The sequence below is a fragment of the Poromitra crassiceps genome, assembly GCF_964638095.1.
Source record: "Poromitra crassiceps genome assembly, chromosome: 30".
NCBI lineage: Eukaryota > Metazoa > Chordata > Actinopteri > Beryciformes > Melamphaidae > Poromitra > Poromitra crassiceps.
The window spans coordinates 2266511-2281510 of record NC_139652.1 but is presented as its reverse complement, the minus strand read 5'-3'; the positions used below and the strand labels follow the sequence as shown (position 1 = coordinate 2281510).

The 15000-nt window shown below is 45.9% G+C and overlaps 1 protein-coding gene across 1 annotated transcript in view; it reads left to right on the top strand.

The window, feature by feature from the left end:
• Positions 1-15000, top strand: part of LOC310800655 (ceramide kinase-like) — a gene marked incomplete at its 3' end in the record, with an annotated part of 59068 nt that overhangs the window by 30970 nt on the left and 13098 nt on the right. The window contains exons 4-6 of the mRNA XM_083663276.1: positions 7069-7194; positions 7337-7403; positions 9901-10046. Coding sequence (XP_083519402.1) covers positions 7069-7194; positions 7337-7403; positions 9901-10046 — 339 coding nt within the window. The remainder of the gene's footprint in view (positions 1-7068; positions 7195-7336; positions 7404-9900; positions 10047-15000) is intronic.

Below are 15000 nucleotides of genomic sequence, written 5' to 3'. Positions count from 1 at the left end.
TAACGTTAGCCTGGCCAAGGTCAGTGTAGCACTGCTGTCATAGAGCTGCAGTGAACTGAGTCAGTGTTCAGTGCTAACGTTAGCCTGGCCAAGGTCAGTCAGTGTAGCACTGCTGTCATAGAGCTGCAGTGAACTGAGTCAGTGTTCAGTGCTAACATTAGCCTGGCCAAGGTCACTGCTGTCATAGAGCTGCAGTGAACTGAATCAGTGTTCAGTGCTAACGTTAGCCTGGCCAAGGTCAGTGTAGCACTGCTGCCATAGAGCTGCAGAGAACTGAGTCAGTGTTCAGTGCTAACGTTAGCCTGGCCAAGGTCACTGCTGTCATAGAGCTGCAGTGAACTGAATCAGTGTTCAGTGCTAACGTTAGCCTGGCCAAGGTCAGTGTATCACTGCTGTCATAGAGCTGCAGTGAACTGAGTCAGTGTTCAGTGCTAACGTTAGCCTGGCTAAGGTCAGTGTAGCACTGCTGTCATACAGCTGCAGTGAACTGAATCAGTGTTCAGTGCTAACGTTAGCCTGGCCAAGGTCAGTGTAGCACTGCTGCCATAGAGCTGCAGTGAACTGAGTCAGTGTTCAGTGCTAACGTTAGCCTGGCTAAGGTCAGTGTAGCACTGCTGCCATAGAGCTGCAGTGAACTGAGTCAGTGTTCAGTGCTAACGTTAGCCTAGCCAAGGTCAGTGTAGCACTGCTGCCATAGAGCTGCAGTGAACTGAGTCAGTGTTCAGTGCTAACGTTAGCCTGGCCAAGGTCAGTCAGTGTAGCACTGCTGCCATAGAGCAGCAGTGAACTGAGTCAGTGTTCAGTGCTAACGTTAGCCTGGCCAAGGTCACTGCTGCCATAGAGCTACAGTGAACTGAGTCAGTGTTCAGTGCTAACGTTAGCCTGGCCAAGGTCAGTGTAGCACTGCTGCCATAGAGCTACAGTGAACTGAGTCAGTGTTCAGTGCTAACGTTAGCCTGGCCAAGGTCAGTGCTGCCATAGAGCTGCAGTGAACTGAGTCAGTGTTCAGTGCTAACGTTAGCCTGGCCAAGGTCACTGCTGCCATAGAGCAGCAATGAACTGAGTCAGTGTTCAGTGCTAACGTTAGCCTGGCCAAGGTCAGTGTAGCACTGCTGCCATAGAGCTGCAGTGAACTGAGTCGGTGTTCAGTGCTAACGTTAGCCTGGCCAAGGTCAGTGTAGCACTGCTGTCATAGAGCTGCAGTGAACTGAGTCAGCGTTCAGTGCTAACGTTAGCCTGGCCAAGGTCAGTGTAGCACTGCTGCCATGGATGACATAATGTTGGTCATTAACGCAGCCTCAAGAATTACCCGGGACATCTGGTGAATGAGATAACTGATAATGACTATAATAATAATACATAATAATGCCACTTCATTATGGGTGTCATTTTTTACAATGGAGTTGCAACGTGCTTTAACAGGCAATAAAACAATAATAAATAAAACTGCCAATGAGATAAATAAGAAATGCGAGAGGTGAAATAAGAGGAGAAAAGAAAAAGAACACAACAATAAAAAAGGATGAACAGAAACGGTGTAATGGTCTGTCTCTACATCCATCAAACATGACTCGGTACAGCTGCAAAATGCTGACTGCTTCAAAGGGCTCTCCACACACCTACAGGCTGATGAAGAAGCTCTCCACACACCCACAGGCTGATGAAGAAGCTCTCCACACACCCACAGGCTGATGAAGAAGCTCTCCACACACCTACAGGCTGATGAAGAAGCTCTCCACACACCCACAGGCTGATGAAGAAGCTCTCCACACACCCACAGGCTGATGAAGAAGCTCTCCACACACCCACAGAAGCTCTCCACACACCCACAGGCTGTGAAGAAGCTCTCCACACACCTACAGGCTGATGAAGAAGCTCTCCACACACCCACAGGCTGTGAAGAAGCTCTCCACACACCTACAGGCTGATGAAGAAGCTCTCCACACACCTACAGGCTGATGAAGAAGCTCTCCACACACCCACAGGCTGTGAAGAAGCTCTCCACACACCTACAGGCTGATGAAGAAGCTCTCCACACACCTACAGGCTGATGAAGAAGCTCTCCACACACCTACAGGCTGTGAAGAAGCTCTCCACACACCCACAGGCTGATGAAGAAGCTCTCCACACACCCACAGGCTGATGAAGAAGCTCTCCACACACCCACAGGCTGATGAAGAAGCTCTCCACACACCTACAGGCTGATGAAGAAGCTCTCCACACACCCACAGGCTGATGAAGAAGCTCTCCACACACCTACAGGCTGATGAAGAAGCTCTCCACACACCCACAGGCTGATGAAGAAGCTCTCCACACACCCACAGGCTGATGAAGAAGCTCTCCACACACCCACAGGCTGATGAAGAATCTCTCCACACACCTACAGGCTGATGAAGAATCTCTCCACACACCCACAGGCTGATAAAGAAGCTCTCCACACACCTACAGGCTGATGAAGAAGCTCTCCACACACCTACAGGCTGTGAAGAAGCTCTCCACACACCTACAGGCTGTGAAGAAGCTCTCCACACACCCACAGGCTGATGAAGAAGCTCTCCACACACCTACAGGCTGATGAAGAAGCTCTCCACACACCTACAGGCTGATGAAGAAGCTCTCCACACACCTACAGGCTGTGAAGAAGCTCTCCACACACCTACAGGCTGATGAAGAAGCTCTCCACACACCCACAGGCTGTGAAGAAGCTCTCCACACACCTACAGGCTGATGAAGAAGCTCTCCACACACCTACAGGCTGATGAAGAAGCTCTCCACACACCTACAGGCTGATGAAGAAGCTCTCCACACACCTACAGGCTGATGAAGAAGCTCTCCACACACCTACAGGCTGATGAAGAAGCTCTCCACACACCTACAGGCTGATGAAGAAGCTCTCCACACACCCACAGGCTGATGAAGAAGCTCTCCACACACCCACAGGCTGATGAAGAAGCTCTCCACACACCCACAGGCTGATGAAGAAGCTCTCCACACACCTACAGGCTGATGAAGAAGCTCTCCACACACCCACAGGCTGATTCAGAAGGTCTATACATCAGATCTGCAATATGGCCCCACCCCCTTTTAGGGGGAAAACACAAGCCCCTTGTGTTTCAATGTAAAATAGCGGTACAAAAAAATGTATGGGGAAAAAATATAATTTTGCTTATAAACGACTCAAAGACATGACAATATATTACAACTCCGCTGGCCATAGCAAGATACATCGAAAATAGCAACTTGATCCATCTTAACATATTGATACCTGATGCAGCATTTGCGTGTATATCCCTCATTTATATCCCTCATCAGCACGCCCCCTTTCTTTCATGCCTCCTCCCGTCCATTCACAGTCACCCACGCTTTCCCTCTCTGACTGCCAATAGCCAATCAGCTCAAGCCATTCCTTTCCCTCGCTTTTCCGCTGAGCCAATCACCTTGTTTCATGTGTTGTTGCGTCACAGTTGCTGTGATCATCGCTGAAGCAGTTGTTTGGCCCCGCCTCCTCCCCTGCCACCTTCAACGTCATGACTCCTTAAGAACTCCCTATGGGGGCTTCTCCATCCTATTCACCTTATGTTCAGAGCTTACAGTGGGCCAAATTCTTCCGGGTCCGTCTAACACTTCCGGCGGTCACGGCGCCAAATATGAAAGAACGTCATGAAGAAGAGAGTTGTTTTTGTAGCGGACAGCGCAGGGTGTAAAACAAAAACGTAGCCTACTACTTTGAGCTCGGTACACAGCAAGCAAGCGAGTATCCACTGTTAGCCAGGTCAGATAACGTTATCGTCGACAATGACGAGCACTTTCTTGTAAAACATACCTGGACTCCAACAAAGAAAGCTTCAGAAGGTTTTCTCTCCTCCGAGCGCAGCTCAAGCCACTTACGTCTATAAGACCTGCAGACGTTAACGTAATTCCCTGGAATGCGAGAATTAACGAGCCAGTTACGTGGCATTGCATTCTTAGACATTGCCGTTTGCTTTTATTTGGTATGTTACATACAATTGGCTAAACTATTAGTTAATTCAGAGTTAGATTATATTGGAGCAGCCAGCCATTTTTTTTTCTTTTTTTTTTTGCCGGAAGTCGTAGGACGGCCACAGAACCGGGTCAAATGGGCGTGGCTACATACAGTAAGGTGAATACAGCAGGGATACTCAACTTGCGGCCCGGGGGCCAGATGCGGCCCGCGATAGGTTGCCAAGTGGCCCCCCGACCATTTTCTAATTCACAATGAAAACTAATGTTAAATAAAGTTTTGCCTCCTGCCTACTCACCAACCAGGCACTTATAGACCTTATTCGATTGACGTCACTCACGTACTGCCACGCCCACCGCCGCCATATTCTCGACATAACGCAGCAGCTCTCAAGTGACAGCCTATGTGAGAGCAGCGTTTATAGGAAGCTAGCCGCCGTTAGCGTTACCTGTATCGTTACAATTGTGTTCGGATGGTGACCTGCGTTAGGCATGGCTGTAGTAATGACAGCAATAAAGTCCCCGTGGTTTGTTTTCTATCTCTACCGTCCTCAGACGTGAAGGGAGCGAGACTGAGGATACGTCAGCAGCACAGGAGATGTGTGGATAGTTAGGAGAGACAGGTGAAACTTTCTGACAGCTCCTCACAGCAAAGTCTGTTCACCTCGTTCTTTTGTTTATTATTACAGGCATTAACGGCAGCATACAAACAACAACTGTGTTTTTTTTATTGGTGTCATTACCATCGCTATTTTGTAATGGAACAGAAACAACAATAAGGATGTTACTAGTTGTCAGCTGCAGCGCTGTGTGCGCGCAGGACGGTATGTCAACAATATGGTGCCGTCCAGGGTTAGCGAATAAGGTCTATATGTACTTAACTAACTTTACTTAACCTAACTATCCTGTGTGCACAAAATTGTCAGACTAAACTCCGACTGATACCCCAAAAACCTACAATCCACTACAGAAAGAAATATATTATTCATGTTTGTTTATTAACTGGCCCCTGGCCTCCTGTCATTTTGCAAAAGCGGCCCCCAGGCAAAGCAAGTTGAGTATCCCTGATTCCCTGCTATACAGCACTGACGCCCTCCTCTCTCATCTCAGGAGGAGCATCATCATATCATGGAGTCATACGCCAAACTTCATTTGTTTATTGTATCATTGAAGTGTATTGAACCTTCTTACTAGTCTCTCATGATTGAAGTAGCTTTGGCCACTCTAACACAAGCTATGGGGCAATGGTCACTAATGCCTTATGCAAAAACCCCTCTCTGAGGACATTTGAGTCTGTTGGCTAGTACAATGTCAATCAGAGTGGATTTAGAAGGATTTTTTTGTAGTTATTCTTGTGGGGTTTTCGATGAGTTGAGAGACGGGTCTAATTCTAAACATAGCTGCTTTAGAATGGTGGAGATCTCTCAGAGAGCCAGTCTAAATGCACGTCACCCAACACTTATCAGTTCAAATGAGACATATTTAGACGATACCTTCCCAAAATCCTCTAGAGCCAATTTTGGCGCAGAGGGCAGGTGATAAACACCTGTGACTACAATGTGAGCCTCACCCCCTGATACAAATATCCAAAACAATACACTCAAAAACATTTTGGAACAGAGGAGGCTGTGAGGACATGTGTAACTAAATGTTTTCTAACATATATCACAACTCCTATATCACCTCCTTTAGCTTTTTGGTCTATTCTAAAGAGATTATAACCGTTAATGTTCAACATCTGAGTTAGGGTCATGTTTCAAAAATGCCCAAAATGTCATCATTAACTAGCACATTAATAAAATCCGTCTTGGGCAGCAGACTGCTGACATTTAAATGTAAGAATTTGAAGCCGTCAGCAGCTTTAAATCAGCAGTTCAGCAGTTTAAATCAGAGTTCAGCAGTTTAAATCAGAGTTCATCATATGAGCGTTGCCCACTATGACTCCCCTCGGCCTCGAAATATGGCGAGGAAGACGCACAAGAGAGGGGCTTAAAACAAGAATACTGTCCCATGGAAATCATAATCATAACAAGGGACTAGGCTTAAACAATTCACAACTAGATCATTCAAAAGTAGATCAATAGCCCAAGCCCAGACTGTCTGCCGGGCAGTTTGAATGTGATCAAAAGTCTGATGAGCTGGGAGGCTTGGACTTAAGTCACATCAGGACCAGGGCCTATTGGTGTCTGGCGTGCAGCAGACGTCGGCTCCTCGGATTGGCGTGCAGCAGACGTCACTCAACAGCAACAACTCTGGGGGGGTACGGTGGTGCAGTGGTAAGCGCTGTCGCCTCACAGCTCGAAGGTCCTGGGTTCGATTCTCACCTGGGACGCTGTGAACGCTGAAGGAGTGCGTGCCCGTCCGCATGTCCTCAATTGCCCATCGCCCGGGTGGGGTCGTCAAAAGGGCCTTTCTGTGTGGAGTTTGCATGTTCTCCCCGTGCCTCCCGGGGGTTTCCTTCATATAGGAACCCCCTTCACCAAAAACATGCAATATCCTGGTTGCTAATGTGGTTCCTCCTCTGGTCGTTCGGGGCGCCTGTTCAGAGGGAGGGGAACCGGTTGGAATAGCGTGAACCTCCCACGTGCTATGTCCTACCGGTGAAGCTTCCCCTGTCAGGTGAAAAGAAGCGGCTGGCTAACTGCCCATGTCTCGGAGGAAGCATGGAGCCAGTTTCGGCTCTCCCCAGATCAGCAGAGGGTGGAGCAGCAACCAGGATAAATAAAAGTAAATTAGCACTAATGGGGGATAAAAATGGGATAAAAAAATCGGGGGGGGTTTACTCTGACGACTGAATCCGCGAGTAAATCTGTGACTAAATCGGCGTGGACAAACCCAAATACAGGGCCGTCTCACGCCAGCCAAAAATACATCACAGATCCGTTTTTTTTTAATTTGCTGTTAGTGAGACAGTTCAAACAGTTTTAAATAGTGTGTTTGAAATGTTTTTGGCTTCTTGTACAGTCTTTTCTATGGCGAGTTTCTCCCTAAAAGAAGACGTATTGCTGATCTGATGTATATTACTCCACCCCCCTCCTCCTCCTCCTCCTCCTCCTCCTCCTCCTCCTCCTCCTCCTCCTCCTCCAGCCAGCAGACCCAGACACCTGCTGGTGTACATCAACCCGTACGGCGGCAAGCAACAAGGCAAACGCATCTACGAGCAGAAAGTGGCCCCGCTGTTCGCTCGCTCCGGCATCTCCGCGCACGTCATCGGTAAGTCTCCCGCATCGCCACACACTTGCTGCCCGTGTGTGTGTGTGTGTGGGGGGGGATAACAGACTTCCTGCCGTGTGTGTGTGTGGGGGGGGGGGGGATAACAATCTAAAATCAAAGGCTCTCTTGTCTGTCACCATAGTTACGGAGTACGCTAACCATGCCAGGGACCACCTGAGGAAAGAGGCGGAGCTGGAGAAATACGACGGGTGAGTTTACAGGAAATTGTACATTATGTTGGTAACACTTTACGAGAAGGGTACATGAATTCATGTTTAATTAGTAGGGGTGTCACGATACACTCAGTTCACGATACGATACGTATCACGATACTGGGTTCACGATAACGATACGATACGATACGATTTTAACAATATTTTTTTAAACTTGAATAATGACAATATATGACTGGAAAAGTAGTATTTTATTTGAAATGCACAAATACAAAACATGCTGTTGTGGGAAATTGTTATTACAATAACAACTAGAAAAAACATGAGATTGGAGATAAGGCTTATCTTGAAATAGAATGAGTTACACCGTCACTTAGATTTACTTTGAACTAAAAGGTTTCTCAGCAGTATAAATTCTCATTATGCATCTTCAGTTTTTCTTCAAACTCAAACAACAAGACTTTTCTTAGTCTATTTTTTATGCATCTTCAGTTTTTCCTGTCAAGTAAACAGTTTTGCCAGAAACTCAATTGAATGATTTCTCTCCTGTATAACTTCTCATGTGTCTCTTCAGAGACTTGTTCAACTGAACTACTTTCCACACATTGAACTTCAAACAAAGACGTTTCTTTGTCTACTTTTGAAAAAAAAAAAAAAAAAAAAAAAAAAAAATTTCACGATATGAGATTTCATCTCAACGATACATATCGTGACGTTTTACTATCGCGAAATTTCGTGGGACGATATATTGTGACACCCCTATTAATTAGTGCTTAACACATTAAGTGCCATAGACGACCTAACTCGTCTTACATAATCCAGCGCTTGAGTGCCAAGGACGGACTAACTCGTCTTACATAAAGATTTTTTTTTTTTGACGGTGGTACATCAATCAACCCCTTTTACATCTTCGAGATAATTATAGGAGCAAGAGCATGTGTGTAATCTATTTTACCGACCACTAAGTGGCGACAGATACAGAGAGAAGCCACAGCCACGGTACACCAAAAGCAGGCTTGGCGATTTTACAGTCAGGAGCCCGGAGACACACACACAGAACGGACAGAGATCCCCTCCCCCCCACACACACACACACACACACACGCGCGCGCACACACACACACACTCGAGTACCTTTGCGCATAAATAAGACCAGAATCGCAAAAGCTTCTTCAAAGCTCTCAGCCGACACCTCAAGAAACGAACGAGCCCGTTTTTACAGTAAGCCAGACTGCCCGAGAGCCGCCAGCAGCAGCAGCCCAGAGGAGCAGCAGCAGAGCGGAGTAGGCTGCCTCAAGATTGGAAGAAGGGGATCGCGAAGGAATTTCTCTCCCGTGTCTAACCCCCCCCCCCCTCGCCTCTCCTCTCCTCTCCTCTTCCCCGCTCCTGCGATTCCCTTCTCTTTTTTTAGGATCTGTGAGGCAACAGAAACTCGCCTGTGACAAAACACTGCAAAGCCACACCTACGGAGGGAGGAGTTTGGAGACACACACACACACACACACACACACACACACGCCCGCTGTTAGGAGGAAGGAGGAGAAGACACACGGAGGGAGGAGTTTGAATGAGAGGGGTGTTTCCTGTTGTTATGGAGGAAATTACTGTTCAAAACTATTGTTTAGAATGTCTGACGGTCTTACTGATGCCAAAAATGAATGGTTAAAGTGACTGTTTCACAAAAAGCCATTTATCTCTGAATAAATTTCCAGACGCTGAAACCATGCTGTACTCAACGGCTAATATCTACATAACTACTAACTCTGCAAACTAACTCTTTTAGACAGAGAAAGCACACATTCTATTAGTTATTTTTAGATGATTGGTGTTCATGAATTCTTAACAGAAAAGAATCCTCGGCTGTTCTAAAATGAGCCAGAATCGTCAAAAACACCCCTGGCACAACTTACCTACAGGAATGAAAACATGGCTGGCATTCAATGTGTTAATAAACTCTAAAAGGCCAGAAGTAACACAGGTGCAAGCAAACATTAATGAGGGTTTCCAACTTGCAATTAGGTGTTCTAGTGCTGGGGGCCCCTCGTTAAATATTTTTGCTTGCACCTGTGTTACTTCCTGCCTTTTAGACACAAAATGGCTGAGGTGAAAAAGGATAATGGCTCAAATAAAGGTAACACCTGCCAGGTAAAGCTGGCAGGTGTTACCTTGGCATTATACCTGAAATGTATACCGGAATTTCTTCACATTTGGCTTAAAGTCCACTTGGACTGAAGGATGAACTGATTACATTTCGGTGGTCAAAGTTCAAGGTCACTGTGACCTCACGAATGCCATTTTCTAGCTCGTTAATGCAATATCACAGGAGCGCCTTGACTGAATATTGTCACATTTGGCTCAAACGTCCACTTGGACTCATTGATGAACTGATTTGATTCTGGTGGTCAAAGGTCAAGGTCACTGTGACCTCACTTTCAAGCTCATTTGTCTTTGTCTCAGTGGTCCTTAACCACTTTTGAAGGCTTGTGCTACTGCGAGACTAATGCTCACCTGTCATTCTGTATGCCCCCTGCAGGGTGGTGTGTGTGGGCGGGGACGGCATGTTCAGTGAGGTGGTGCACGGGCTGGTGTGGAGGACGCAGAGCGACGGAGGCGTGGATCACAACAGTCCAGACGCCACGCTGCTGCCCTGCTCGCTACGCATCGGCATCATCCCTGCAGGTCAGACAACACTGTCACATGCTCTGGAGAAACACCAACTCACACACAAATCATTCAATCAGTTACATCTTTTTTTAATATATATATATGTGTGAAAAATATGTTTTTCACTTTTTTCCATATTACAAAAGTTCAGATGTTGGAGAACGCACTCAATATAACAAACAACAGTTTTAGGATCACTAGATATTATAATTTGTTAGCAAACTAAGCTTGTTTCTGCAACTTTCAGGGCAATTTATTTTCTTCTGAATGTTGCTTTGAAGAGTACCAACATTCAAATAAGCATAATTATGTTCTTCAACTATTTTCAGATTTCAATGTGTGACACATCATTTGAAAGCTTAGAATCTGCACATTCATAATCTGTAATATTTAAAAAATAAATACAATTACATTGTTACCCAAAACACCGCTACTGCTCTTTTACCTTTTCATGACAACACGGACCGCTGGAGGTTTCATCTCGGAGCGTCCGCCCCTGGCATGTTTGCGTTCACTCTGCACTTCCCTGTCGGAGGGAAAAACACTGGGAAAAACCAAGGAGGGTTCTGGGAAGTGGAGGCGGGAATGCAACATTTTGGACGAGATGTGTGGATGTGACGTCAACTCGGACAAAGCGGAGCTCTGGATGATACCCGAATTTCCGAGCTGTAATTCCGGCCTGGACAATTCACTTTTCACAGGGCGGAACCTATTTCTTCCGGTGGTCTGAGTTGTCTTGAACAGGGTATTACTCCGACAAACAAGACCATGCAGATGATCATTCAGTCGTGTGAGATGGGAGATTCTCCATGTACTGTAGTTGAAAAAAGGTTGCTATATTTGATAGAAAAGATGCATCTTCTTCCTTAGTGAGTAGCTTATCTTTTCCAGAGGTGTGCAGCTGTGCACTGCCACAATCCAAGAGATCTGACTTTTCATTTCATTGCAATAATTTTTTTTGCCAACGGCCAGTAGGATTTCTGTAAGCTTGACACCTGAACTGCTAGCTAGTCTACTTCGGAATATTGCATTTTGGGGGGAAATAAATCAGTATTTCCCTGTGATTTTTTGAGTTCCTTGGCAGAGTAGAATGAGCTGTGAAAAAGACGCACATTTCTCCGTCTATTCAGTGACAGAACAGAGACACTGAAATCTACCATTCATGTGAAACAGAGAGCGGAGCTGGGTTCACACCTTTTGTTTGTGTGTTTGTTTGTTTGTTTGTGTGTTTGTTTGTTTGTTTGTTTGTTTTTTGCTGTGGAAAAAGTGCTGCCCGGAGCACTTTTTGTGAGGAGAAACAAAAATAATAAGATAAGATAATGTCACCAGACGTTAGCTTAGCTTAGCAGCCACTAGCTCACTAACCAGCTGGTCAGCACTTCTAGCAGACAACACAGTGTTGTGAAACAAGCTAAGGCTTACCAGATATTTCCAGTACATGTCCGGTTGGTATAATCCATACTGCCTTTATGATCGCTGTTACAGTCATGTATTCAATTCACTGATTAAAACATCCTATTTCTCCACCGACACTTTCACATTCTCCATATCTGTTGTTGCTATTGGAAATGGCCAGCGTCTCTATGATTGCGATTGGTCGGCTGGGAAAAGGCGATTCACACCACCCAGCGCTGTTCTGAAAAGCTGAACATCTCTGAGCTTTTGAAAGAGCTCCTCTCTGATGAAAACACCAGCTGCAGTGCTTTTTGGGAGCGGCCGGCCGCCTTTTGTGCACCTTGTGTGAACGCAGCCTTACGCTTTGTTTACACAATACGACGCCGAAGCAAAGCTCAAGCCACGCTGAAGCTGAGCTCACGCTAAACTGGCCACACAAGAAGCACTCTCTTTTCCTCAGCACTGAGCTCGGCGCGCCTTCACCCTGCCCACAACTTCCATTGACTTCATGCCTGGCAGCTTCACGCTTGGAAAATAGAACAGAATCCTGAACGATCGCTTCAGCGTGCGCTGTCGTGCGCCTGTTAACAAGGAAATGAAATGAAATGAAACTGCGTGGCTTCAGCGTGGCTTGAGCGTTGCTTCGGCGTATGGTGTGAACGTGGGCTTATATTGACTTTTATATATTAATATATATTTACTTTTTGGACATTTAGTCAACAAATGAGAACTGGCAAAATTTAAATTAACAATCCATTAATTAATAATACAAACAAAACAAATCTGCAAAATACCTAAAAGCCAGATTGCCAACATTTTCTGTACAACTGTATATGATTTGGGACCAAGCTTTTTCATCAATATAAGCGGTTGATCACTATAAGCGGTTCCACTCTATCACCCAATTCTGCTATTCACATGCATTTTTATCAGATCTAATTTATCATTAACTTTCATTACTTTGATGCATCAAAATAATATAACTCCCGCACACTGTCTCCAAATGCAAAAAAGTGTATTTAACAGAAAAGAAAAACGTTTCGGTCCTAAGACCTTCTTCAGATTCTAGGACTGAAACGTTATTTTCTTTTGATTCAGTTGGGTTTTCCCTCCTCCGACGGCGACGCACCTGTTACTTAGGTGTGCAGAAGCTTTTGCTCCATTACTTTGACGTGTGAAATTCATATCCCCTCATATACCTTTGTAGGGATGCACCCATATTAACATTTTGGCCGATAGCAATAACAGATATTGACATTGCTGTCATGACGATGTCATCTCTATAAAAACAAGTTTCTATGATAATCAAATGTTGTACATACTGAAAAACACATGTACTGTCAATTTGAAAAGTTGATGTCTTTCTTCATTTCCAAAACATTTGGAAAAGCCCCATAAATCATAGATTTACCACATTGTTTCCTCTCAATATGAAAATGTTGGCCGATACGATAACCAATATTAACATTTCTGTTATTATGCTCATCGGACCGACTATACTGATTAAAAAAAGTGAGTAACATCTGCCGATACGACACGATTTCAGACGGACAAGCCCGTCTTTATTGTCACACGATTACAATCAACACATGCACGGAGGGCCACAACACACACATGCTGACGGTGGCCGGTGAAATTTGTCCTCTGCATTTAACCCATCCTGGCTTTGTCCTTTCCTCCGGGGGGCAGGCCAGGAGCAGTGGTCGCTTTTTCTCGTACAGCGCCCGGGGACCGACTTCGGATGTTGTCGTCACTGGTCGGATGACGATGACGATCTGATCTTCTGCATGTTTTTAATGGGGGGGTTATATACGGAGGAACCCCCCTGGGGGAGCATGGGGAGAACATGCAAACTCCACACAGACAGAAAGGCCCTTACGACGAGATACCCCACCTGGGCAGTAGGCACTGAAGATATGTGCCGATACCGATATGATTGCTGATATATTGTGTATCGCTATACCTGTGTGCTAGTACAGGCAACATTCATACACGCACACACACACACACATACACACACACACACACACACACACACATATACACACACACACACACACACACACACACACATCTGTGGCCCCATTTCTAGGAGTTGGAGCTGTTCTTGTTTTTGTCCTTGTTTTCATCTGTATTTGTGTCCTTTGTTTTCTGTGAAGCACTTTGTGACAATCCTGTTTGCTAAAAGCGTTCTATAAATAACACGTGCGCGCACACACACACACACACACACACACACACACACACACACACACACACACACACACACACACACACACACACACACACACACACACACACACACACACACACACACCACACACACACAAACACACACACACAACACACACACACACACACACACACACACACACACACACACACACACACACACACACTCGGGCACAGAGTCATAGGGGACACATAAATGTCCTCCCCACACGGCAGAGCAGAGCAGAGCAGACGCACTGAAGCCGTTTAATTAATAGCTGCTGTGATTGTGGGTGGGTGGCACCCAGACACAGCCTCACACCACCATCACACTTAAACACGCAGTCTGTGTGTGTGTGTGTGTGTGTGTGTGTGTGTGTGTGCACGTGTGTGTGTGTGTGTGTGTGTGTGTGTGTGTGCACGTGTGTGTGTGTGTGTGTGTGTGTGTGTGTGTGTGTGTGTGCACGCGCGTGCATGTGTGTAGCCCCAGGGGACTCTTCAGCTTGATGCCGTCCACAGCTGCTCTAGTTTAGCTGAGTGTAGCTCTGTGGTCGTTCCTGCGTTGTCCGCTGGGGTGTAAAAACGTATGTAGAAGTATTAATTCCCCAAAACTATGATATTCTCTTAGGGGTGTAACGGTACACGTAATCATCAAGTTTTTTGGGTACTGGACGTCTGGTCCAGTACAGCAGTGTACCGAATATTGGGAAGAAATAAAACAAAAAACAATCCAAGTTCCCGCACGGACATTTTAAGTGGCGGACCGGCATTTCCATAGCAACAACACACTGTACTTCTGTTCCATAGCAACGACACACTGTACTTCTGTTCCATAGCAACGACACACTGTACTCCTGTGCTGCTGGCTTTTCAGGCTTTTTGACATGACGGGCCGTACACACCGCCAAGGGGTGTGGGCGAAATACTCGCTATCGCCCAGTCAGCCCTGCCCCCCTGCTACAGCGTGGTTGGCTGCCTTGCTGTATTTCCGTCTTCAATTGGTCGATTTCGAAATTGCCCCTCCTTTCCTCGCTGCCGTCTGTCGCGCACCACCTTGCAAAGCATGCTGGGATACCTGGCGTCAGGACATCGCAAACGACACGACGAGAGGAGGGGCCCAAATCTAAATAGACCAATACAGTAGCTCTAAAATGTGTGTTTTGCCTTGATTTACCATAAGTCTCCATTTCCAGCACCATTCGACAACAATGTTCAACATGATCTGCAGGTAATTTTCACACTCAGCAAGTAAGACTATGTCATCTGCGTACAATAATATGCCCACAGTCTGGTCATCAGCTTTAACTCCCATGTTGGATGCCTTACTTTGAAGAGCTAAATCATTCACAAAAATGGAAAATAA